At 37.3% G+C, this 26,070-nt stretch overlaps 1 protein-coding gene and 1 long non-coding RNA gene across 4 annotated transcripts in view; both read left to right on the forward strand.

Moving 5' to 3' along the window:
- LOC140150725 (uncharacterized) overlaps positions 1-12,938 on the forward strand; it is a 39,302-nt gene extending 26,364 nt beyond the window's left edge. For all 3 annotated transcript variants that reach the window (XM_072172823.1, XM_072172822.1, XM_072172824.1), the window contains exons 5-6: positions 6,949-7,198; positions 11,355-12,938. In XM_072172823.1, coding sequence (XP_072028924.1) covers positions 6,949-7,198; positions 11,355-11,615 — 511 coding nt within the window. In that variant the 3' untranslated portion in view covers positions 11,616-12,938. The remainder of the gene's footprint in view (positions 1-6,948; positions 7,199-11,354) is intronic.
- A 153-nt stretch (positions 12,939-13,091) lies between these two features.
- LOC140150726 (uncharacterized) lies at positions 13,092-17,262 on the forward strand. Its single transcript, XR_011858837.1, has 2 exons — positions 13,092-16,929; positions 17,060-17,262. It is a non-coding gene; the product is annotated as an uncharacterized lncRNA (long non-coding RNA).
- Positions 17,263-26,070: the final 8,808 nt, after the last annotated feature.

Raw genomic sequence — 26,070 nt, forward strand, 5'->3', positions numbered from 1 at the left:
TAGTTAAATTAACGCTAAATAACCAGGGTTGCCAAAAAAATTCAGCCCAAATCAAATAATCGAAAAATCGCCCAATTTTTTTTTTACCCTTTGTATTCTATGGGGCAGGAAATTGTCCCGGTTAAAATCTTCAAAAGTCGCCCAATTGGGTTACCAAATCGCGGGTTTGACAACCCTGAAAACAACGTCTCGCCAGCGAAGGTCACAGCTGGCATTGTTTGTGTGGCACGCTTTCTACCAGCGTGGGGTTGGGAATTCTGAAAATCTGTAAAAAGGGTGGGGTTAAAATTTTGTGGAATAAATGGTGGGTTTCTAAAAGCGTGGGAGCAATATATAAAGCGTGTGGGTAACGCTACCAATTGAAAAAATATATATAATAAAGTAATTTGATGATCTGTTGAAAAACATTCATATTTTCTTCATAAATCTCGAAGAAAATCTTGGAAATTAATTTGCTGCTGTTTTCAATTAAATGCACGTCACCCATATAGTAGAATCGACGCGCCCGTGAATTTTATGAATGAATCAGGAATGAATATAATTTTCAGTCTCTACACCAGCCGCTTTGGTCCGCTTCGCTCCACACTAGAAGTGAAGGGACCGGAACCACAGCGGCTGTGTAGAGAGTGATGAGCATGACGTAATGCAATTAATTCAGGATGTCAGCCCTCTACCATTCGCACATGTGTTCACAATAAACAATTCTAATGGCGAAAGTCGTAGTTTTTGGAAAGATTAAATTGCAGTGAGTTGTGCAAATAATGTCGCAAATGTTTCAGATGAAGAAGAAAATCATGAGTATTTGTTAGATGAGGATAAATTCTGCATCAATTCGGATTCTGAAATGGATCAATGGATCAATGGTGCAGATATTGATAAAATGGACCCGGAAGTGACTGTTCAGTCTTCCGAATTTGATTAAAGTAATGTTGTAAATGTAAGCATAAGCTTTGGATTTTTGTCTCGTCTGAACTATGTTTATATCTGGTCTCATGTAACGATACCTCGTTCAGGATGGGCCTTAGTAATCACTATTTCTGTCTGTCCGTGTGTGGGGGAGGGGTGTGTGTCCGTCCGGAGCTGTATCGGGGGAACCGTAAGACTAACGACGACGCTACTTGGAGGGAGGAAGCATATCCAAGTTTGCTCCGTAACCGTATGTTTTCGGTGAATGCGAAAATCAGCATAAATTGATAGCAAGATCTGAAGATCCGTTGGGCGCATGGTAGCGAAACCTGGTGGCAGGAACGATCAGGGTATAGCGCTAGGTTGCTTTTTGGGGTCCCGGACCCACCTAAATAGAGTTCGGACCACCTATTTTTACATTTTCTGCAAGATCAGGGGTCCCTGCAGATCCCCAGTTTTTTCAATCTAGCGCTATTGCAGGCATATTTATGCTGCATTTGTGCAAATCGGACTCGCCAAACTCTACCTCCGGACCCCCTACTTTTTAATTTTCTGCAAGTTCGGGGGTCCCTGCGTACACTGGAGTGTTTAGTTCTAGCGCTACCCCTGGGAACGATACACACCTGCTGATCACCTGGTTAGTTTTTTGGCAAAGATTATGCGCATTTAGTTGTTAATTTGCATAATTTATGCGGAACACTTCTATAAATATGGTTGGAAATCTGAAGAAATCCGCCTTGTGGAGCTGTATATGGGGATCCATAAGAACCCTTAGCGATATGATGATGTAACTTGATAGGGGGTAGCATGACTAGAGGGTCTCTACCTGATTCGATTTTGAGCACAAAGTATGGTTATGAAATACTTAATTTGCATAATTTGTGCATTACAGGCGAAAACCTATTTTCTCAGAGACTGGGGGTCACACATTCTTCAAACTTGGTGGGTGGGTGCATCTTGACCCCAGACAAAACAAGCGTGTATTGTTTCGTGGGTTAAGGTCACCCGAGGTCATCCAGGGGTCATCTGAGGTCAAATTACTAAAAACTGTCGTATGGGCATGAAACTTGGTGGGTACAGTCAACATTTAGAGTCACATTTTTGGAAAGTCATTTCAGGGTCAACCAAGGTCATCCAGGGGTCATCTGAGGTCAAATTTCTAAAAACTGTCGTATGGGCATGAAACTTGGTGGGTACAGTCAACATTAAGAGGCAAATTTTCGGAAGGTCATTTCAGGGTCATCCGAGGTCACCAAAGGGTCATCTGAGGTCAAATCACTAAAAACTTGTATATGGGCATGAAACTTGGTGGGTACAGTCAACATTTAGAGTCAAATTTTCAGAAGGTCATTTCAGGGTCATTCAAGGTCACCCATGGGTCATCTGAAGTCAAATTGCTAAAAACTGTCATATTGCCATGAAACTTGTTGGGTACAGTCAACATTTAGAGTCAAATTTATGGAAGGTCATCCAAGGTCACCCAGGGGTTATCTGAGGTCAAATTACTAAAAACTGTCATATGGCCATGAAACTTGGTAGGTACAGTCAACATTTAGAGTTAAATTTTCGGATGCTCATTTCGGGGTCATTCGAGGTCACCCAGGGGTCATCTGAGGTCAAATTACTAAAAACTGTCATATGGGCATGAAACTTAGTGGGTACAGTCAACATTTGGAGTCAAATTTTTGGAAGGTCATTTCAGGTTATCCGGGGGTCAACCAGGGGTTATCTCTGAGGTCAAATTACTAAAAACTGTCGTATGGACATGAAACTGGGTACAGTCAACATTTGGAGCCAAATTTTGTGGGGTAGCAATACTGTAGCATGTTCCTCAAACTTGGTGGGTGCAAGAACAATTAAGTTTGTATTGGTTAGTGGGTCAAGGTCAACTGAGGTCATCCAGGGGTCATCTGAGGTCAAATGAGCAAAAACTGTCGTATGGGCATGAAACTTGGTGGGTACAGTCAACATTTGGGGTCAAATTTTTGGAAGGTCATTTCGGGGTCATCTGGTGTCACCTAGGGGTCAGCTACCAACCTGTTGCGCATTCGACTTCAAGAACAATCGCTTTCCCACCAAAGAAGCGTAGAGCCACAGTACCATTGGTGCTCTTGTTTTCTGTTGCTACTGGCTACATGTATTAACATTCTATTTTCAGTTCTTTGCTACCATATTAGATAATCTGATGCAAACATTCATCAGGACTCCATTCTTTTCTTCTCATCTTTTTTTTCTGTTTTTTTTTCTTGCGAGTGTGGAATAGCACTGCAACAAAATTACCAATGCTGCAATTTTGGTACAGCAAAACACACACGAAACATCACACTATATACTGGGCTTAAATAAAATATACAATTTCTGTAAGTCACTTTGGTAGAAATTATGCAAAACCTTATCAAATAACATGCAGGTTGACCTGTTTTTACTGTAATTAATGCATTGCTTGATGTTTATTCTCTGTATCATATGTGAAATTGAATCTGAAGTGGTCAGTCGGTGCCTAAGAGGCTGAAATTACCAATTGAAATATAGTAATATTATTCAGTGTGGGTGGATATATTGGTACAGGCACTAGGATCCACAACATGCTCATCTATCAAGGCACAGTTTTTTAACCCTAATACATTTGCACGTTCATTGAATGACCTTTGAAAATTTGGGTACAAAAACTCATACTCTGCAACTTAGGTCTAATTTAGCACTATGATTGTTTAATTGAGGTTATTGAACGATGCTATTGGGATGAGGCCATTATGGTCCATAGTGAGGAGAAGCTGCATCATATTCAATAGCTGCCCTTTATCATTCAAAATTTGTGCACTGTTTATAGGTTTGAACGCGTATTACTTGTTGGGAGAGAAATTAGACAAATTAATGCATGCACGCCGATGTTGATGCATCTAATGCTGTGCACGTGCCCCGTATTTCATACACGAGAGATTTTGTAATAAAATTATCACTAAAAATGTTGGAAAATAGAACCAAATATCAACCCGCGGAAAAGGAATTAAGCCTATGGGACGCGAACACGTGCGAAAGCACTGCGTAGTACGTGCAGTGCACAATAGACACAATCAATGCATTGTTTGGATTTTTCTAACGCTTGCTCTGATTGGTTCTCTCTATCTAAGAGTGTATGAAAAATGTGCAATAAGTCGAGAGTAGTGTTATTTGTGATGCGATCAAGCAAAATCAGTCGGAACTTGGAAATATTGATTTTGAGATATAGCCATACAAAGGAAATATTTCCTTTTGTTTCCTCTTGTTTTGGAAACTCTTTAATTGCTCATATCTTTGGAACGGGGTGTTCAATTTCAGTGGTGTTTTCTGCAAAATCTAGATTTGTAAATTTTTTTACTATCCTATAAGAAATGGAAAATTTAATATTTCCGAGTTCCGACTGATTTTGCTTGATCGCATCACATTTGTGATGCCTCTGGAGCAACTGTAAAATTGGGAGGCAAAAAAAAAAATGTTTGGTTGCCCTCTGCGACCGACCGAAAAATACCCTTGAAATTTTGACAGTATCAAGGACATTTTATATTTGTTATTCACTCATTTTATTCATTAAATACATACATTGTATTTGATAAAAACAAGAAGTATTTCTATTTTAAAAAAGTTGGAGCGGGCCTTGCAAAGAAAAATACACTTAAAATAGTACTTGTAGTTTGGAGGATGGTAAACTATCTTGGTTACAGACACTAGTCCCATTTGCGGTGTTTAGGATTACGGATGAACAATTTGGCATTTTACGCAGACATATTATATACACAGGTTAGACGCACCTTACTTATTTATGTAAAGAAGGATCACTTAATTGCCAATTAGAGCTCGAGAAGACCCGATGAAAAACTAGTAGGATGTAGAACGCTGTAAAAATATCAATTCTAGATGATGAAGGTCATAATATTAGCATTTTGATTACCTACCCGTGATTGCACTTAAAAAAACAAAATTGAAATTAAAATTTTATGTGAGGAGGGAAATTACTTTGAATTCATGGTGCGATTTGTAATCATAGTTGAGAAAACCTTCAAATGAGTACAAACATGCCTAGTACTGGTTTAGTGGATTTTTTTTCCAGACAAACATTGTAAAGAATCTCTTTCAGCCATAGCAGAATCTATTTGCCACATGCATAGGGTTAGTTATATAGCGTTTTTATGAATGGTAAACAGGCTTGTGTAGGCGTATCAGAGGTTTTGAGCCACGTCAAGGGAGACAGAGAAGTAGATGGATGTGTTTATTTTGGGATGAAATCTATTTACACGGAAGATGATAATGATGACACAAATGCTTTTGGCATTTAAAATACCAGCATGTCGTAATAGACTGGGTTGCTGATGTTAAGGGTTTTAGTTTAGAAATCTGACCCATTTTGGTTTGGTTTTGGATTATTATTTATTCCAGCTCCTGTGATACCTCATTAATTTCCACAGACCTAGGGATTCATTGAATTAAGTATTAGCTTTTTACTTCAAAAATCAATAAAAAATGGAATGCTAGTTTTCATGACCCCTCCAGTGAACATTGGCCTTATCCTTCCCAGAAAAATATGCATGAGATGTCGCTGGAATTGGAATAGATGATAGTGGTACTGATAATGCTCAGAATTTTAACTCATGAAAATATCCATTTACAAAATTCTAGTAGACTCAGTGGATATGAAAAGGAAGCATATGACTTATCATCCAAGAATTGAATGCATTAGTCAAGTATGTTTGAGCGAATCTTCGGTAAATTATGTCCTCGTAAACCTTGGGGGTGATCATGATATATTGGTACTGATGTTATGTAGAAGTGCTAATCATGGTTCATATTTCAGGGAGGCCACCAAGGCTGTGGTGGGCCAGTTGCTATATATTTGAGGCCCTGGGTTGTGTTGCACTAGAGGGTCGCTTTTTTGAAGGAAATCGCTAAAGATGGGTCCCAATTTGAGAAAAACATCCCTAAAGATTGGTCCTGATTTGAGAAAAATATCCCTAAAGATGGGTCCTGATTTGAGAAAATTGGTCGCTTTGGGGGGGGTAAAAAATCCCTAAACATGGGTTGCTAGTGGTTTCAGAGTTACAGCAGTACACCCCTGTCAAAATGAAATTCGAGTACCCTGGGCCCTGGTGTCAATCGCAGCAATAGAGCCACAGAGCGCTGGACTTGAGATCAAAATTGTGCAAATGTTAGTGGTCGATTCAGACATGTCAAATTGCACCTACTACTTGTGCTCAAGTTGCCTTGAAATCTGCCACTTCACTTATGATGATGAGCCTGCTAGTTACTCTTGATCAATGTATCAAGTGGTCACTTTTCCGAAGTAAAAAAATCTCATCAAATAATACTATGCCGATACATGTAGCGACTGCTTGTAATGAATGATATAACCTTTTCATTTCAGATTTACCATATCTTTAATGTCATGTTGCGTTGGTTGTAGAATCTACAGGGACTATCTTGAGCAAATGAAGTTAGCAACTGTAAAATGCTCTCCTGCCCTCTTCAAGTAGAGCTTTAGAAGAGCTGTTTGCACCTGTGGCCATTAAAGCATAAATAGTTAAACGATTTATCAAGATGAGCTATAAATTGCTCTTGCAAATGCAATGTAAAGAGGAGCTGCAGGGGGGATTGCTCTCACCAGGGCTCGAATTAGGAATTTTGAAGGGCACCCATTTCAAGGCCATCAACAAATTCTATGCAAAGGCACCAATGCAATTTAGTGCTGAAGAATGCTTTGAAACTTAAAGCAGTTCTGAGGCATTAATGCCAAGTCTAAGGGCACCGGAGGCCATGGCCTCAGCCATCGGTTAATTCAAGCCCTGGCTCTCACTCCTCTCAAAAGGAAGTCTCTGATTCCATCTTTTTGAGCTTAATTTATAAAATGTTAATTGGTTTTTAAAGCTTTGGTTATCTATTCTACCTTTGATGACAGTAAATTTATGTTTCTTTATAAATTTCAGATCCATGTTCCATTGCAGTGGTTTTCAATTCCACCTGTGATGATGAAGTTCTTACAATCACTAATTCTTGTCCCTTCCTACATTTCAGGTTCATCATATTCTTCATCTTGATGTCATGTTGCGGTGGCTGCGGGTTTTACCGTCGACGTCAAGTTGTCCTACGTCAGCACCAGGCAAGCAGCCTTGCCGCCGGTCCTCCACCTGGTATGCTCAATCACAACCATACGACATACTCGTCTACTACGATGCATGGACACACCGTTATAGCGCATCCGATGATGTATCCACAAGCTCCACCACCTCAAAGCTATTTCTCTGGACCCCCATCATATAGTGAAGTAAGTATACTTGCAATTTTTGGAGTAGATCATATACCTTTCATATGTGTTCAATAGCTACAACCAGGCCGCGACAAATCGCCTGTCCGATAGCCCTGGGCAATCAAATTTTTTGTCGGGCAACTAAAACTCTGAAGAGCTGTGCCCGATCGGGCAAGACTAAAATAAAACCAATTAAAGCTTGATGATGCCAAAAGGAGTATTTCTGTCAAACCTGGCGTGTTCACAGAAGTAAAAAACAGTCGAAACCAAGTAGAAAACTTTTTGAAACGGCCCTCAAATTTTTCCGATGCTACATGTACATTGTAGCACTCATATCCATACCAGACATATATGCTAATGAAATGACGTTCGTGACGTATTGGTTGTAAACTATAGTCTCCACAGCAGCCAGTTTGGTTCCGCTCCTCCACACAGTGGAGGGAGCGTAACCAAACTGGCTGCGGAGGAGACTATTGTAAACTATAGTTTAGCCAATTACAGAAACTGTTTCGTGCATATATAATGAGTTTTTATAACGTCAATGACCATGTATTTGCATGTACATCGAGATTGAGACGTGTTAGTGGTTGGCAAAATACGTAAATCGCCGTGACTTTACTGACAAAATTTCACATAAAATGCACATTTTTTCCACAAGAAACAAACAGTATTGAATGCATATGAAATGTTTATTTTTATAGTAGTTTCATGAATACTCATTTATGTATCAACTTTCCGCAAGAATGAAACTGCCAAATTCGACGTACTTACGACTACGAGTTACATGCACTGCATGATGTGACTTTGCTGACAATTGTTGCCGGGAATATGGGTAATTTTCGGGCAATCGGGCATTTTTGACTATTGCCTGCCCGATCGGGCAAGCTAAAAAATAAAATTTGTCGCGGCCTGGCTACAACCATAAAACTACTTACTATATTGACCCCACCTCATACTTAAGTGTGTAATATGGTGTGACTCTTACCTTAATGGGCTATTCCAGTTGAAATCCATGCACCCTATGGAAGACATGATCTTAATCTCCCACACAGGGTGTGTGAATTTCAAATGGGGTTACCTGAATGGGTGACTCCATTTGAAATCTACCTCCTGTGTGGGAGATTAAGGACATATCTTTTTAAAGGAGATGTATGGATTTCAACTAGAATAGCCCTATGTACCAAGTCTTAAAGGAGGATTTCGTGATCCTAGCATCCTCATTTTATGACATTTTTCAGTAGATATCCACGAAAAAAGCTTATTTCCAAAATTTCAGTTGATTCCGATTTTGCGTTTGCGAGTTATGCATGATTATGTGTATTACACTGCTCCATAGACAATGTGTTGTATTCAAATTTGGCGATATTTTTGCAAAACGAATTAATCTGCAAGAAATATTTGGTACATAAACTTTATGTAGCCAGAGGTATCCAGTGGTGTAAAAATCTTAACTTTGTTTGGGAAAAGTGGGGGGATGAGGCTGTGGATCACGAAATGCCCCTTTAAGTCAAGTTAAACAAGTTATACAAATATTCTTGCCATTTGATTGGTCAATTGATATTGATGAGTTTTGCTATTTTTAGATAAACTGCAAAAAGACTGCTCAAGTGCATTGTTTATATACACTCCTCAAAGTAATTAAAGGATCAAAACATTTCATCCAGATTATCTTGACCATACTTGTACCTAATCGAAATATCTTTTTATATTATGTGGCCTTGTCCATGCTCCACACTCTAAAAAGTCTCGTCATGACTGTTTCATCTGGTACTTAAACATCTTGAAAGATAACTTTTTGAAAAATATTGAATTAAATTTTTTGATCCTTTAATTACTTTGAGGAGTGTATTCCGTAATGCACTGTTGCACTATACAATGTATTGTGTTTACTATACCATACATAGATGCAGTAGTGCAAGTATGAGACCATACACGCCAATTAGTGATTTTGATAATTCAGAACAGAGTGCATGGTGGGTAAGATATTGAAATTGGGTGAATAATGCAATTCCCTCCATTGAAGAGCTGTGTGAATGAATGGTCGATCCTTCATGTAATTATTTCGTGTAATCTAATCCTAACTCTAAAGAATGGGTCGAATTGTGTTGATGTGAAGAACAAGCTTGCACAAAAATGTGAACACACCAAGACCAAATAAGATGCAAGACGAAAGTACAAAGTGCTTTTGACAAAGTGCAAAGTTCACCACCATTGAAGCACTGTGCGAGTTCCAACAATGTTTATCTCACCTCGATATTACCCATAATACCTTACCCATTTAACATCACTACTTGAAAAACGGAAAAATACACTCGCAACATTAAAATTACAAGGAGTTTATTTATTTACTAGTTCTTTGAAGTAACAGAAGTAACAACCAGTGAAAGCATGTCCTTGGAATGGAATCCTCATGAATTTCTGCTTCCTTAATAGCTAGTTTTCCTACCATACATAAATTATTTGAGTGAATGTGAGCAGTTGTTAAACTTGGCAGCAAAAGACAGGAAAGCATTTTTCCATCTGGTTTCCTGTGTGTGACATTTAAACATTCAGTAAATGAATTACATGTATCAATGTCATTATGTTCTTGTTGTGCAATAACGGAGACGCTACTGTTTCATAATGGAAATAACAATGGAACCCATTTGTCCACATTTTCTATAACTTACGTGAGTTGTAAAAAAATACAACGACAGTGATGATGGTTAGATATATAGGAAATACAGAAGTTTTCTATAGTGTGCCTGGCTTCTTGCATTTTGGTGTTCTGTCAAAACATGGACTAAGTCACCAGGACACTTTTAGAGATACATTTCAATAGGGGGAAAAGAAATTGGAAGTAAAATATTGATTTTAACAGACAAAAGAATGAGCAACTCTCATTTCTGATACATTATTTTTGAAATTTGAGGATTTTAGTCTGGACTTATCTCAAAAATTTTATTAGGGCTCATATTGAAATACCCTACCACGCTTTCACACAGAAAGAAGGCAGGATTACCCTCGCTAAGCGCGCGCCTCAGGAAAGCTCGGTCATAAAACGGATGGATTATATGCATCAGTGATACACCCTGCCTTTTGAAGTGGTCTGGTGACAAGGATTATAATAAAAGTTTATCAAAGACTGGCAATTTTATTGATTGTTGAACTAATTGAACTAATCGGCTCATCGCACAACCCAGGAAAGCGCGCTCCTAATTTAAGTGGCTAATTGCAGTGTTATAATCACACAGGATTTTAACAAAAGAAGGCTGGCACAGGAAAGCTGCAGGATGGCGCACACCTTCCTGTGTAAGGGAATTTCAATATGAGCCCTTACATGTACGCTACTTTGTCCGGGTTTCATGGGGATAGGTCACAGTTATGTCCTTCTTTAAAATTAACTTGATTTTTCCATTTCATCAAACACACTGAGAAGGAAAATGCTTTTAGGAAGTTGAAAGGAAAGATGTTTCTTTTAAAATAGTAATAAGAGCCTAGATGTTGAAGCAAGGTTTCACACTCAAGCGACACATAATACATTTCAAAAGATTACAGAACATGTGCGATGTGTAGGAGTAAACAAGGCTTCATTTCATAGTCATGTCGGCTGTAGGAGTATAATGCCAATTTTTGTAAATCAGATGAGGATGATATTGAAAGCTAAGATGTTGCATAACATCAGCATGAAAAGATTGGCTTGAAAATGTAATGTGTGAATGTGAAGTGCACAGGGGAGGGGAGAAAAACTTTAAATGCAGGTTGTGGTCAAAACATAAAAAATTCTTTGTCAGAACTACATTGGGAAAAATTGTCCCACTGTCTCACTTCAAAAAGCAATATTCTGGTAAAATTTGTGCTAGACCCATGAAAATTGGCAACTTTGACAATAATTTTTCAATCAAAGTTTGAAATATGCCTGAAGAAAGATGCATGCATGTGTTTCTGGTGGTGGAAGGGTGGTTCCCCCTGTGCCTTCCTGGTTGGTATGCCACTTCAGAATGATATTGTGATTTATATCTTGATAAAACATGGTATGTCTTTGATACAATATTTAGCATCTGTTGATCTGTTCAAAATTTTGTATTTTTCTTGACTACATTGTATAGATAATAGTACACTGTACGTAATCTTGTTTGGGGAATATTGTCAATTAACATATTTATATTTGTTTTTACTTATTTCCTATTTTCAGGTGACATCTAAACCAGACATGTACCCTAAAGCTTACCAAGACACAAACACAAATGGCTCAGCAGTACCCTATCCAACCAGTGACCCAGCACATCCACCACCTGGACCCGGTTTGCCGTACCAAAATGGCATTGTATCACCACCACCACCACACATAGACAATGGTATAGCAGCGCCACCACCTCCATATACACCGACAGCACCGAGTGAGGCTATAACGGGTGTAAATAGTAATAACTCATCAGCGCAGGCAGCGTCATGAAAATTGTCGCTTGTTTGAAGTTTTCATGTGTAGATATTTTCAATGTCAATTTATTTGTATTTCACATGTTTGTCCTGTATTATGTACAGTATTTAACTATGCCCTACATGATAGAGCATACACAATCTGCATATAGCTTACATAGGGGAGCTATTCTTTATGAGGCATAGGTGTTTGTATATGTGTGCTGTCTATGTATAGTAGAATATTTTGTGCTCCTCTGCGTTGTTTTGAGAGCAACTAGCCACATGTGCATTATTGGAAAAGACAGATTTGAGATCATCTTTATAATGAAACATGAGTTCCTTGTATATTCAGCGGATAATTGATATACAAGAGGGCTTGTTTATTAAAGGAACATGCAGGACTTTATGACAACGGACAAACACGATTTTCATCACTTCCAACAGTTTTGCATGTTTGCAATGTTAACCTGTATCGGTAGCAAGATGGCAGATCTGTGTGAAGGTTCAGGAGGCTACTTTGTGAACAGGCCTACAGCGATTTTCTTCAAGATGCCAGCTGAACAAAAACTCAGACCCTCTAAGAAGACCAAAACAATGTGTTGGTGTAACAATTCTTCAAAGTTAAGAAGAAAAGAAAAATCAGCACAAACGGGGCAGTCAAATGTGGAAATAATTTATAAAAGACTATCCGATTTGACCAATAGGCTCTTACAGAAGGAATAACTTGACCATTTCATGAAAAAGCGAGCTATTATGATTAAATTGGCATAATATGTTTGTAAGCTGTTGAGCTAATATTTTGTTTATCATAATGTCTGCATGTCCCTTTAACCAATAACCATTATATCTGGTCAATTGTCAATATGTGTACGTCCATATCAAAAGGATGCACTTGTCTGCTGCTACACATGTATGTATTTGCATAATACAGGCATAAGAATTTTCAGTTTTAAAGCTGAATGAAGTTTTTTTAGTGGAGTCAAAATTTCCAGAACTTTATTTGAATACCTGAGTGGAAGAAGGGCCCAACTCCAATTTTTCACAAAAATGAGTTAGACCCATCATTTTATGGCCAGCAGACTGTTCTTCCTTGTGTGTGAAAGATGAGCCAAAATCCACTCTCTAAATAGTCTTCCATGTACACTTAATCATGGTTTTCATGGAAGAAAGGCCCAACTCCATGGAGTTGGGCCCTTCTTCCACAAATATTGGGTGAAAGAGAAATTTTGTTCATCCATGAAATCTGCTTTTCACGACAATAAACTTTCTTGCTAGCATATTACATGCTTCTACTTGCGCAATTAATGGATTTCTGTAGTTATTTATAACACATCTGCTTAAGGAACTGGTACTTACAGTATATTAGTGGAAGAAGGGCCCAACTCCAGCTCAGTATTAAGACCTGTACCGTTGCCATGGAAACATCACATATAATTTCAATGTATGTAATATTGTAGGATCATGTATTGAAGGTTCCCTGAAGATGAAAACATTCTGTCTATAAAACTTTTCAAAATATGAAGTTTTTCTTAATATCTCAAAAACAGTTTTGATGGAGTTGGGCCCTTCTTCCACTCAGGTATTCATTTGATTTCAACCTGTTTTTGATACTTTTTGCCCAATTTCATGCACATTTTCATTTTTTCAGGAAAGTGCAGTCTCATGCCTGATAGTAGCTTGGAATAAAATACCAGACTCATCTCAAGTGGAAGTCACTTCAAACCATCCCCAAGTCACTGTTTTATAAACTATGTTCATGGTGCTTTCATACATTTTATAGTTACTCCATCATTTATATCTTGTTAATCTTGTACACCCCATTGGGGTCTGAAGAATTGAATTAAACTTGAAACTTATTCAGGAATGTTCTCTGTATCATAACCAAGTGACGTAGGATGAGTGCCACTTGAAATGCAGGTATTTATTCCTAGCTACTATTGTTATATAAAAAGAGACACATGTAGCAGCAGTCAAGTGCATCCTTTTGATATTGTACACATGTGACATGATCAAGGGGAATGAGTCACATGTCAACCCTGGTCGAAAGTTACGTAAATTTATCAATCGCTGAAAATAAAAGAAAACAAAATAATTTGAACACTGTTTTTGCCAATATCTCAAAAACAATATTAGTGACATCGGACTCATTCCCCTTGATCACATCACATATATACATACACTGGTAATCATCTTGATGTATTCACTTAAATCATAATATCATCAATGTAGGCTATAGAGGCACTAAGATGTTCTCATTTTTTTTACAAGTTTCATATATTTGCTCACAATTGTGAGAAACCTTGTATAGAGCTGTTCCATTTGAAATCTGCACCCCTCTGAGGAAGAAGTCAACCAAGTTCAACCATTTTAGTTGCTCCAGGTCCAGCAATTTCCTTCCAAATATAGTGGAAAATGCATGGAAGGTTTTGAGATTTTATGCAAAATTTGCCCCATTTGAGGGCAAATTAGATAAAATCCGACTAAATTTTAAACATTTTCATCTGGAAATTAATATGTGACCATCCAGCACAACTGAGCCCGGATGTCGCCAGTGCCACTATTGAGATATGCTCACTCGAACTTAACAATAAACAATAGGAAACAAAGGATTTATTGACTGTTTTATTGATTTTCACTACTTTTAAGTAGTGAAAAATAAATAAAAATGTCAAGTACTATAGACATGATATAAACTGAGCTCAAAAAGAAACTTATACTTTTTTACAAGTTGTGAATCACAAGGTCATATCTTAAAATACTGTCAATCAAAATGAACCAAAATTACACACAGGATTACCTTAATACTCAAAACACATGTCAGTAACCAAGCAGTTGTCCAACTGACACAACAGCAAAATGCACTGTCATGGGACAGCTTCCTGGACTTCCTTCACTTTCACAACCCAACATTTGGCACCCAGGACAAAAAATCTGTGAGAATGCACACAAGATCCTTGCACAAATGATAAAACTGTGCTGCTTTCTGCTTTTCATACACTTTTTTCATGAAACAGGGCTGGGCTGTGAATGTGGTCCAGGAAGCTGTCCCATGTCAGTGCATTTTGCTGTTGTGTCAGTTGGATAACTGCTTGGTTACTGACATGTGTTAAGAGTGGAGTATTGAAGTAAATCTGTGTGTAATTTTGGTTCAATTTGATGGACAGGATTTCAAGATATGACCTTGTGAAAAATTTTCTTTTTGAGCTCAGTTTACATCATTTTAAAGCTAATTTCAAGCAGAATATTTTGGTTGAATATCTCAAAAATGATGATTGGCGACTTCAGGGCTCAGTTGTGCTGGATGGTCACATATGAACAGGCAAATATTTCCAACTGGATTATGGCGTTTCATGTAAGGGGAACGGAGATAGCAGTACTATTATTCTTTCACAGAGTGAAGGTGTGGATTTCTATTGGAATAGTGTATCTGGTACTTAATTATACTACACCATGTACGCTCCTCAGAATTTGAGTTAGAATTTGATCAGTACTAAAACAGCGCGATGTATGCATGCTATTTCATGTTAAAAATACTGGGTAGAAAAGCTTGCTTTTGGCAAACCCATGGGGAATCAATGACTCATCAATGTCAATGATCATCATGATGCCTGGAAAAATGCTTTATTTCCTGGGACATAATCAAAATTTCCCTTCAAGATGCACAATTTCCCACTATTTCTTTGGTATTTTTTGATTTAAAAGACAAAAAAAATTCTCTCCAAATGGTAAAATGTCTCCACCTTTTTCCAGGCATGATCATCATTGGCAATGGTGAAAATAATGGCTTCTGCACCCTACACGTGGAAAAAACAAAACAAAAATAAGGCCTGCTGCTCCACAGAGTTAATGCTACATGGTGAATTTGGGTGATTATGGCCTAATTTAAATTGGGCACATTGTATCCCAGACTTCGGTAATCATTTATATTGTGACTTTAGCAGTTGTCAAATTTCGAGGAAGCTTAGCTGTATTATTATTGAGTCTGGGAATTAGTGTACCAGTATTTCAGGCTATTTTGACATTGGTCCGTGATAGGCCATCATCAATGCAGAGATCATTTTGAGACCTGTCCCTACAAAATGAACGGAAAGTTGCAAAATGTCATTTCTGAGTTATGACCAAGTTCATCTTCTCAAGATCATCTTTTCAAAATGATACAGGACATGTCAGTGTTGATTCCTCACTTGGTGTTCAAACTTTTTCTTGAGCTTTGTTTTCTGTTGATTTGTGGCATGTATCTCTGGCAAGTTTCTGTTCATTTTATGGAAACAGGTCTAATTTCTTGGAATAGAATGTAGACTAAAAGTGACATTGGCAAGAGTCTCAAAAGCCAAAAGGAACCATGTCATAATTAAATTTAATAGAATGGTATCAATTACAAGATAACAATTAATACCAAGATATGCAGGAGGACAAGATATTAATGTACTGTACACATATAGCAGCTGAAGCTATGATCGCAACAATATTCACTTGAGTTGAAGCTAGCATGTGTGGGAATTGGATGGAAATTCCAAACCAATCACCAAACTCTAGCAACTTAATGTAGTTTTCAATTGAGTAAGTTGTTGTGTACATGTATATAACAGAATTGCACCATTTTTTATTAGATGTAGCTGTGATATTTAATTGCACAAGAATATCAGAAGCATTTATTTCATGTAATATCTAATTGAGTTACTAATCAGGTTAAATACAGGTAGTAACTTTGTGTCAACTCAAAAAGGAAACATGTACACTAAAATTTAATATAACATCAGCAAAGATAATGATAAAAGTAACACAATGTAGCAATGGTGTGTAGCATTTTGAATTTGAACTCTTCAAAAATTGTCAAATTTTGATCTCGTAGTCATGTTTTTTGAGTATTGACTAATCAAAGAAACAAAAAGTGAGGCTAGTGCAACTCGAGCATAATTGTATAAATCGAGAACTCAGTGCAACAAAGTCTCATATCCGTTAGCTCTCATGGCCTGGGTAATGTTATTCATAAGCATGATTGCATTTATACACAACATTACCAGGGGTAACTATTGGAGATAGCGGTTGTTGCACTAAGTTCTCGGTTTATACAATTATGATTAAGAACTCAATGCAACTAAGGCTCAGCTCTCTTAGCTCCCTTGGTAATGTTAATGCACGATTGAATTTATACACATGAACATATAAGCACCATTGCATTGATACACAAAATTACCCAGGGTAGCTAATGGAGATAAGCCTTTGTTGCCCTGAGCCCACAAAATGTGCACTACAGAATTTTCTGTAATGCTACATCATACATGTTCAGTTAGGTGTAGCATGAGTGAGAGCAGGGGTGAACCAGAGCAAAATGCAGACGGTAACAGGTGGAGTAGCTTGGCTATGATGTACACAATATTACCCAAGGTAGGTAATGGAGATAAGCCTTTGTTGCCCTGAGCCCACAAAATGTGCACTACAGACATGTTCAGTTAGGTATAGCATGAGTGAGAGCAGGTGGAGTAGCTAGGCTATGGTGTACCCGTCTAGCTTCTGTATTATTAGTACTGATCAAAATATCATCTGTAGATGGAATATGTTGCTTTAATATCATCTTAATTCATTCTTTTTGTATAGTTTTAAAGAAAATCATATTTTTGTAAAATATTTATTGTGTCTATTCTATTTAAATGATATAAACAATAAACATGGACTTTCAACTATTGTTATATAATTATTATTTATTGTATAGTATAATTTATTGTGAAGCATGATAAGATTTCTGTGTGTATGTTTTCAGGATCTGGTAATCACAAAGGGGAAGTAACATTATTCATGTAATAAGATGGAACTTGGTCCAACTGTGAAGAATTTTATTTCCTTTAAAGCCATAATGTATGATCTAATAATATGAAATTGGTTAATTTTGTCAAACTTCGATTTGTTTGAGCATATTTGTAATGTTTACACATCTGCCACATTTGGTGTTTTTGTAGGTCAACAGGGCAATTTTGACATAGTCCACCATAGAACTCCATGTTAAACAGCCAAAATAGCCTGTGTGGTTTCTTTCACTTAACCTTTTTATTTCAGCTTCAAATGGACAAAACCCCTTGTCGGCATTATTATTAATATTATTTCAGCATTTTGGGTAAAGAATAACAAAATTGAAATTGGACAGAAATCAAACATTATGGCTTTAAGGCGCAATCAATTATTTGCCCAACAAGAACACCATGATGTAAAATTCATCAAAAGTCAGTTTTGGGTGTATGTGAAACAAGCATGAATATGACAAAAATGAAAGCGATAAAAACTTATGTTTGGGCTCACCAAAATACACCCAAGCTACACTTGCAACCAGAAGAGTTTTGCACTTGCCGACACACATGTAATGAAAAGGACAGGGTCAGGCCAGAATTAAGTTGATGCTACACGGCTTGGTTAGCAAATGAGGTGTTGATGTTTAGCAGCATTTTATGGCATGTTTCAATTGGCAAATTCAAACCGCACTTCCGTGTTTACGTAGCGTGACAAAAAAGTGTTGAATTTCTCTGACGTCATTAGCAGCTTCCAGTTGAAATCCATACACCAATTATGGAAGACATGACCTTAATCCCCCACACATGGGGTGTAGGTTTCAAATGGAGTCACCCATTCAGGTAACCCCATTTGAAATTCACTCTCTATGTGTGGAAGATTATAAGATCATGTCTTCATATGGGGTGTATGGATTTCAACTGGAATAGTCCAACTCTAATAAGATTTATCTGCACACAGGCTATAACAATATATTAGTACCGATTATACATCTTTTGTTTCAGATATCTCTGGTGTGCATCCTCTGTACAAAGAGAAGTAATCCATCTGTGGTAATATAATCAGTTGTAATAGAATTTTTCATAGTAGGAAATATTCACCTGGTTATAATTTCAGTTAATGAAAGCAAAATTTCAATGTGAAAGTAAGAGTCTGGACACAAAATTTGAGATATGACATGTGCTGCCTTGTGCCGCTCCATAATTATCCATTACAAAGGTATCTGTACATAATTAATATTAATACAAAAATTACACAAGGCAGCATTTGTATTTATCATATTTTGTATGTGGACTCTTCCAAAATTGATTCCACGTTTGGGTTAAAGATGTAGCAGGCATGAAAAATTTTAGCTGATTTCAGCGTGTTTTGTTATTTTCAGAATCAAATTCACAGGAAATGGTTAAAAACATGGTTTTCGGTGGGTTTTTTTTCCGAGACCATGTCTGTTTTCATGCCTGTGTAGACATTGACAACAGCTTGTTAAGTATGGTAAGAAAAATGTGAAATTTAATTGCTGTGAAAGAAATGATTATCCTATGTAGCATTTATTAAAAGGTAAGGATTATTAATAACACCGGTCAACAACTATCAGCTTGATAAGTGACATAGATGACTGAGTGATAGTAGGTATATCCATTGGACAGGATTGGTTTGGATCAAAGTGGAACTGTAGATGGTTTTAGATGTATCTGGACCAGTTTATATAAAGCGTCATGATCTGGACCTATCTGGATCAGTCAACAACTATCAGCTAGATATTAAAGTGACACAGGTGATTGAGTGAGAGTAGGTGTATTGGACAGGATTGGTTTGGATGAAAGTGGAACTGCGTGGTTTTGGATGCATCTTGACCTATTGGACAGGATTGGCTTAGTCTTTGTCAAAGACCTCACGATCCTAGGGGGGACAAAGGCGCGACAGAGCGGCGAAGCCACGACAGCGATGATAGATGGCGCTCTCACTATGGTGCTTTAGGCAAAGCCTTGTTGAAAGGCTACCTCAAGTAGAATATGATAGATGGCGCTCTCTCAGGATTGGTTTGGATCAAAGTGGAACTGCATGGTTTTAGATGGATCTGGACCAATTGGGTCCAAATGAATCTGGACTGGATATATCTGAGATCAATGCAGAGCAAATCCAGGTGGATGTGGATTAAAGGTTGTGTGGAGAAGCATGTCTAGATTCCAACATTGGTCCAATATAATACTTTCTCTGCTATGGACCCCAAGGTTCAAGTTCCAATCAGGGGGGTAGGGGTAGGAGTAACAAATTATTCATGACGATCGTGAGATTTTACTCATTTTATGTGAGATTTACTACCTAGGCGTGAGATTATACTACCTTGGCGTGAGAAAGTGCCCCAATGCGTGAGACTCACGGCCAATGCGTAAGAGTAGACAGCCCTGCTTCCAATCCATGTGGCCAGTGGCTGTTCCCAGGTAATTGCATTGTGTAGTGGTTTATAAGCTGAAGCTGCAACTATCTGTGCTTTTAGGGAACCTTTGTTAAGGTTCGTTCATACTACCACCGCATTTGCGATGCGTTGCTTTGCGATGTGGTGCGTTGCCGCACTGCATTGTACTGCAAACTACTGCGGTGCGATATCGCAATAAAGTTAAATACATTTTAACTTGAAATGCGATGAGTTGCGGCAAAAAATAATCGATATATCGGCATCGCAAAGCAACGCATCGCAAAGCAACGCATCGTAAAGCAACGCATCGCAAATGCGGTGGTAGTATGAACGAACCTTTATTCTGCAGGATCTTGCACTCCATGGTGATTTACTGCTTCATACTAGATCTCTTTAATATCGTTATAAATTCGGCAGACGGCCGAATCCGGATTCGGCTTTTGGTAAATTCATTTTACGCATTCATTACTTTTGAATTTGAGAATAAGGGATCAATGCTATACATAATAGAGGGCATCATATCAATTTTTTAACAGAGATCAGATGATAACAGCATTGTAAGTATTCAAAAGAGGGCGGCATTCAGGGTTAGGTAACGGCGACTCACAGTACGGTCAAAGACGATAACCGTTAAAAAATCGATATGCTGCCCTCTATAGGTAAGGCATTGATCCCTTGTTCTCTAATTCAAAAGTAATGCATGCCAAAAATAAATTTACCAAAAGCCGAATCCGGATTCGGCCGTCTGTCGAATTCATAACGATATGAATCAAACAACAGGGTCCTTGATAAAAGTTCTACTCTGCAAAATCCAAAGCAAATACATGTAGGTGGTATTTGTAAATAAACAGATATTGCCTTTTTTACTTTAAAAGGGTAAAAGTTAGGCTGCGGTCTAAGTAAGAGGCTGTATCAGCTAGTGGTTACAAAAGCAAACAATGTGTTTTTACTTCAGATTTGCCCGAAATTAGCCATGTGGCTATAGTGTGGATTAATGTCACCAGTGTTAATTAATATTGCATGAGGTTCCAGAGTGAATTGAAATACTATCTACCATTCAAAGCTGGCCTTGATGCATAATATATTGGCGAGTTTAGTCAACCCGGAGTGCAGGCTATCACAGAACCACTGTGTAACAGTGAATTGCACATGAACACTCAATTATTGAATGTATGGAAATTTAAATCATGTTTTTATGTCATATGTTCCACGACTGTTTGGAGTAACCTTTATTTTTGTGCAGGTATTATCTTCAATGAGAGTGAGTATCATAGAGGGCAACAAACACTCAATCTAAATAAAATGTACTGCTCTGTTTTGATGACCTGAATTTAGGGTTTGACTGAATTATATAAGACCTGCTCCCACTAAACCCAGGCAAAGTTGAGGTACAATCCAATAAACATGCCAAAATTAATAGAAATCAAAAGAATTTTGAAGCATAAGATTGAATAATCCATAATAATCATAATATGTGACAAATCATTTTAAAGCAGACAATATGAGCATTTTGTGGGAGCAGGTCCCGGGAGCAGGTCTCATAATAATGTCCAACAAAGTAACTCAGTTTGAGTTGGGATTACTTTGAAAGATATGCATCAAAAGCAGTGCTCTCAAGATCATATATTTTGATTTTATTGTTCTTCTATTCGTGCATTCAACAATAGAATGTATCTTGTTTTATTGTAAACAAAAATTCTGATTTGAGTGTGTATAGGAAATATAATATGTGACGTGTCATGTCAAAAGGAGACACTTTTGGGCAGGTTATAAATTTTGAGGTTTTTATATATCTTAAATATAGAGATATTTTGCTCCACAACGCAGTTTCCCCCGATGAAATCGGACATTCCTAAGCAAAGATATTGAGTTCGTAAGTTATGGTATTATAAAATTGGAAATTGAGATATCGGCCTTTAAAAATATTATTGACAATGTTGAGAGTAGGAATTACCTTGAAAAATGTCTGAAAAAATACAAGATGCCAGTTATATTCGGTCTGAAACTATCAGACAATATTTTTAACATTAATAACATCACAAATTCGCAACAAACCCAAATTGTGAAAAATTCGACCCGGGCAGATTTTTGGTTATTTCTCCATTTACGATCCTGCCCAAAAGTGTCTCCTTTTGACATGACACGTCACATATTTATTTTGAGTATTATGATCTGAATAAGTGACTTTGATAATTCAGAAGAGAGTACATTGTGAGTGATTTCAAGGTGGGGTGGGATTTAAGCAGACGGGAAATCAGACTGCATTTTAATGGCGATGAACTTTGCACTTTATAAAAAAATGTTTGGTACTTGACACATTGTTTGGTCCTTATTGTCTTCACAGCACCTGCATATAAACAAGCAAAGTATTGAATGAGCCTGGTTGATATTACATGTATGTTGTTAATCCCAAGAATTATTGACGAGCCCAGTTCCATTTCTACAGCTGTCAATGGAGAAGATCCCACCTCATGTTCGAGTATACCATATTACCCAGAATGCAGTTTGTTTCTGAATTATCAAAGTGGCGGTGCATCGAGATGTGAAGAAACATTTCACATGTTTAATTTGTAAAACATCTGTACAGAATAATTTCATCAAAAAGTTTTCATAGTCTGACACCAAAACAAAAAAGAATTAACTGGAAGACTCAGAGAAACTTAAAAATATAAATGAGTGACATTGTAAGGTAATTTTCAATAGTATCGGTAAATTTTCTACAAAATGGAAAGAAATGCTGCAAGTTTTGACTGGGCAAAATATATTATGTTGAAGAACCTTGTGTGAATGAACTTTAAAATATGACAAAATGAGGTAAGAATGTTGCTCGTATAGAAGTAGTTTGGAAATAGTGTAATCATATGTGTATGTTTATTGGAATGATTTTTGCAATATTTTCTTATTAAAATATCTTCATATTTATTGAGTATTTGTGTAATCTGAGTACTTAATTTTGATTTTTGATACCAGAAGTGTTGTCATTTAATATATGTACCATGCTAGTGATGTTGGAAGAATACAATTCACCCAAATTAGCAAAAATTATATTTTGCAAGATTTTGCCTCAATCATAATCCAACTGGAAATAAAACAGTGTCAATAAATTTGTTAGAAAAACCTGTATTTTGATGTGTTTTTCATATACTCATCAGTTGACTGCTGAAATGGTGAACCAAAATGGGTTTGAGCTCTTGTTGTTGCTATTTTTTGAAAAAGTCATATTCAGCTTAAATTAGGTGAATCAGGACTCACTATGTAAATAAACTCAACACAAGTTTGGGAAGCATGAAATGTGCAGAATGTGCGAAATTGACCATTATTGTGTGCTCAAACAACACTATCGCTAACCTCAATAGCATGTGGAAAAACCTTAAGCAGCCGGCCACAACAGCCAGGCACCATCTACTCATGCTGCTCCTTATTCGCCCCTTTCCAAAAATATAAGACTTCTCTGAAATAAATCTAGCAGGCAGACAGATTATATCAACTTTGATTGTTTTATTAACAACATGCAACAGTGATAGCAACTTACATAACAACTTTAACTTTAATAAAAACAAATTTGGTCTCAGAATAAATAGATGGATGGACCTTTCTACATATAGCATAGGAACAGTCAGTCAGGTGCTTTCGTTTTTTTAGCAAATGACTCTTTAAAATAACCAAAATATGTAAATACATGCATGCTGTCAAGCATTCTTATGTAAATGACACCACAAACTTACTACTAAATGCAAAAACTTTAAAATTATTGACACCAAAAAAAATTTTGTGGCATATCTCAAAGCAGACACCATTTTTACCAACAAGTCCAACATAGTATTATATTTTTATTGAAAGACAGGTTTTTAGAATTGTCAAAAGATTTGCTTCTTGCATAATTAGAAAGAGTGGGTACCATTAATCACAAAAGTACCGGAAACCTAAATCTACATAAGAAATATTGATAATGAGGAAAAGTTAAGGTAGCTTGTACTATACAACTGGTACAATCATTTTGCTACTTTGGGTTCATAATAATAATGCTTGAAATAAGATGGCCCGTCAGGCAAAAAAGACTGTAAATCACTGCGGCATGCATGAGATTTCCCCCTAACATGTCAAAGTCAGATTGGTGACTTGATCAATCCATGGCATTACCTGTTGTTGTTTTGCAAATCTGAAGTCTTATAAAATAATAGAAATGTGGACCATCATAATTTGAACTTGGCACATGATGAGTGCCCATAAATGACAAACCCAAGCTTGTATCAAGGAGAATCTGCAGTATACTGCACTTGTATCAAGGAGAATCTGCAATAGTACACTTGTATCAAGGAGAATCTGCAGTAGACTGCACTTGTATCAAGGAGAATCTGCAGTAGACTGCACTTGTATCAAGGAGAATCTGCAGTAGACTGCACTTGTATCAAGGAGAATCTGCAGTATACTGCACTTGTATCAAGGAGAATCTGCAGTATACTGCACTTGTATCAAGGAGAATCCGCAGTATACTGCACTTGTATCAAGGAGAATCTGCAATATACTGCACTTGTATCAAGGAGAATCTGCAGTATACTGCACTTGTATCATGGAGAATCTGCAGTATACTGCACTTGTATCAAGGAGAATCTGCAGTATACTGCACTTGTATCATGGAGAATCTGCAGTAGACTGCACTTGTATCAAGGAGAATCTGCAGTATGCTGCACTTGTATCAAGGAGAATCTGCAGTAGACTGCACTTGTATCAAGGAGAATCTGCAGTAGACTGCACTTGTATCAAGGAGAATCTGCAGTATACTGCACTTGTATCAAGGAGAATCTGCAGTATACTGCACTTGTATCAAGGAGAATCTGCAGTATACTGCACTTGTATCAAGGAGAATCTGCAGTATACTGCACTTGTATCCAGGAGAATCTGCAGTAGACTGCACTTGTATCAAGGAGAATCTGCAGTATACTGCACTTGTATCAAGGAGAATCTGCAGTATACTGCACTTGTATCAAGGAGAATATGCAGTATACTACACTTGTATCAAGGAGAATCTGCAGTATACTGCACTTGTATCAAGGAGAATCTGCAGTATACTGCACTTGTATCAAGGAGAATCTGCAGTATGCTGCACTTGTATCAAGGGAATCTGCAGTATACTACACTTGTATCAAGGAGAATCTGCAGTATACTGCACTTGTATCAAGGAGAATCTGCAGTATACTGCACATGTATCAAGGAGAATCTGCAGTATACTGCACTAGTCAAGGAGAATCTGCAGTATACTGCACTTGTATCAAGGAGAATCTGCAGTATACTGCACTTGTATCACAGAGAATCTGCAGTATACTGCACTTGTATCAAGGAGAATCTGCCGTATACTGCACTTGTATCAAGGAGAATCTGCAGTATACTGCACTTGTATCAAGGAGAATCTGCAGTATACTGCACTTGTATCAAGGAGAATCTGCAGTATACACTTGTATCACGGAGAATCTGCAGTATGATACATGTACTGCAATTGTGTAAAAGCATATCAGAATGATTGAGTACATGACAATTGAATGAAATTTGGTGGAATTTGAAAGAAAAAAACTAAGGTAACAAAACAGGTATATAATAAAATTTTACATATTTTTACTGGAAAGAAAATAACACAAAGGATGAAACTGTAACTTGGAAAAAACAACAAACATTTTGTGAAAATCACAAATACCTACAATGCTAGACAAAATAGGTTGGAATGAAAAATAGAATGTGCACCTTGTAATGGCCATATTTTCGTTATTTCTAGAGTGATGAAATGGCACTTTCTTGAGTGTCAAGTCTAAACATTACCCTCACCCCCCCAATACCTCCCCCCCTGCCCCACCAATCAATGTTGGGTACTACTGAGCGCACATGAACAAAATGTCAGGATTCAACATTGATCAGGGGAACGGGGCTCATTTGCAATACCGTACTAATTTCATTCCAACCCTTTTGTCCAGGGTTGTCTCTAAGGCTACCGAAATTACATAATGACACGTGTTTTATAGCTATAGGTGTTTTATTCTTTGTCCGATGTACATGAAAAATTACAACAAAATACAAAAATTATTGTCTTTTCCTCAATGACAAAACCAAAATTGTTTTAGTGTCACTAGTGTAAGGGAGCGGTCAATTCATGTACATGCAGCCTTTAATTTGAAGTTCATGCAATTCAACTAAAGTAGCTCATTATAACGTCATATATTGCATTATAAGTGTTGTACGTCCAAGAAATGTTCATTTTACCCTTTACATGTAAATGAAATATCATAAATGTAATTCATGAAAG

Source organism: Amphiura filiformis, chromosome 4, assembly GCF_039555335.1.
Source record: "Amphiura filiformis chromosome 4, Afil_fr2py, whole genome shotgun sequence".
Taxonomy (NCBI): domain Eukaryota; kingdom Metazoa; phylum Echinodermata; class Ophiuroidea; order Amphilepidida; family Amphiuridae; genus Amphiura; species Amphiura filiformis.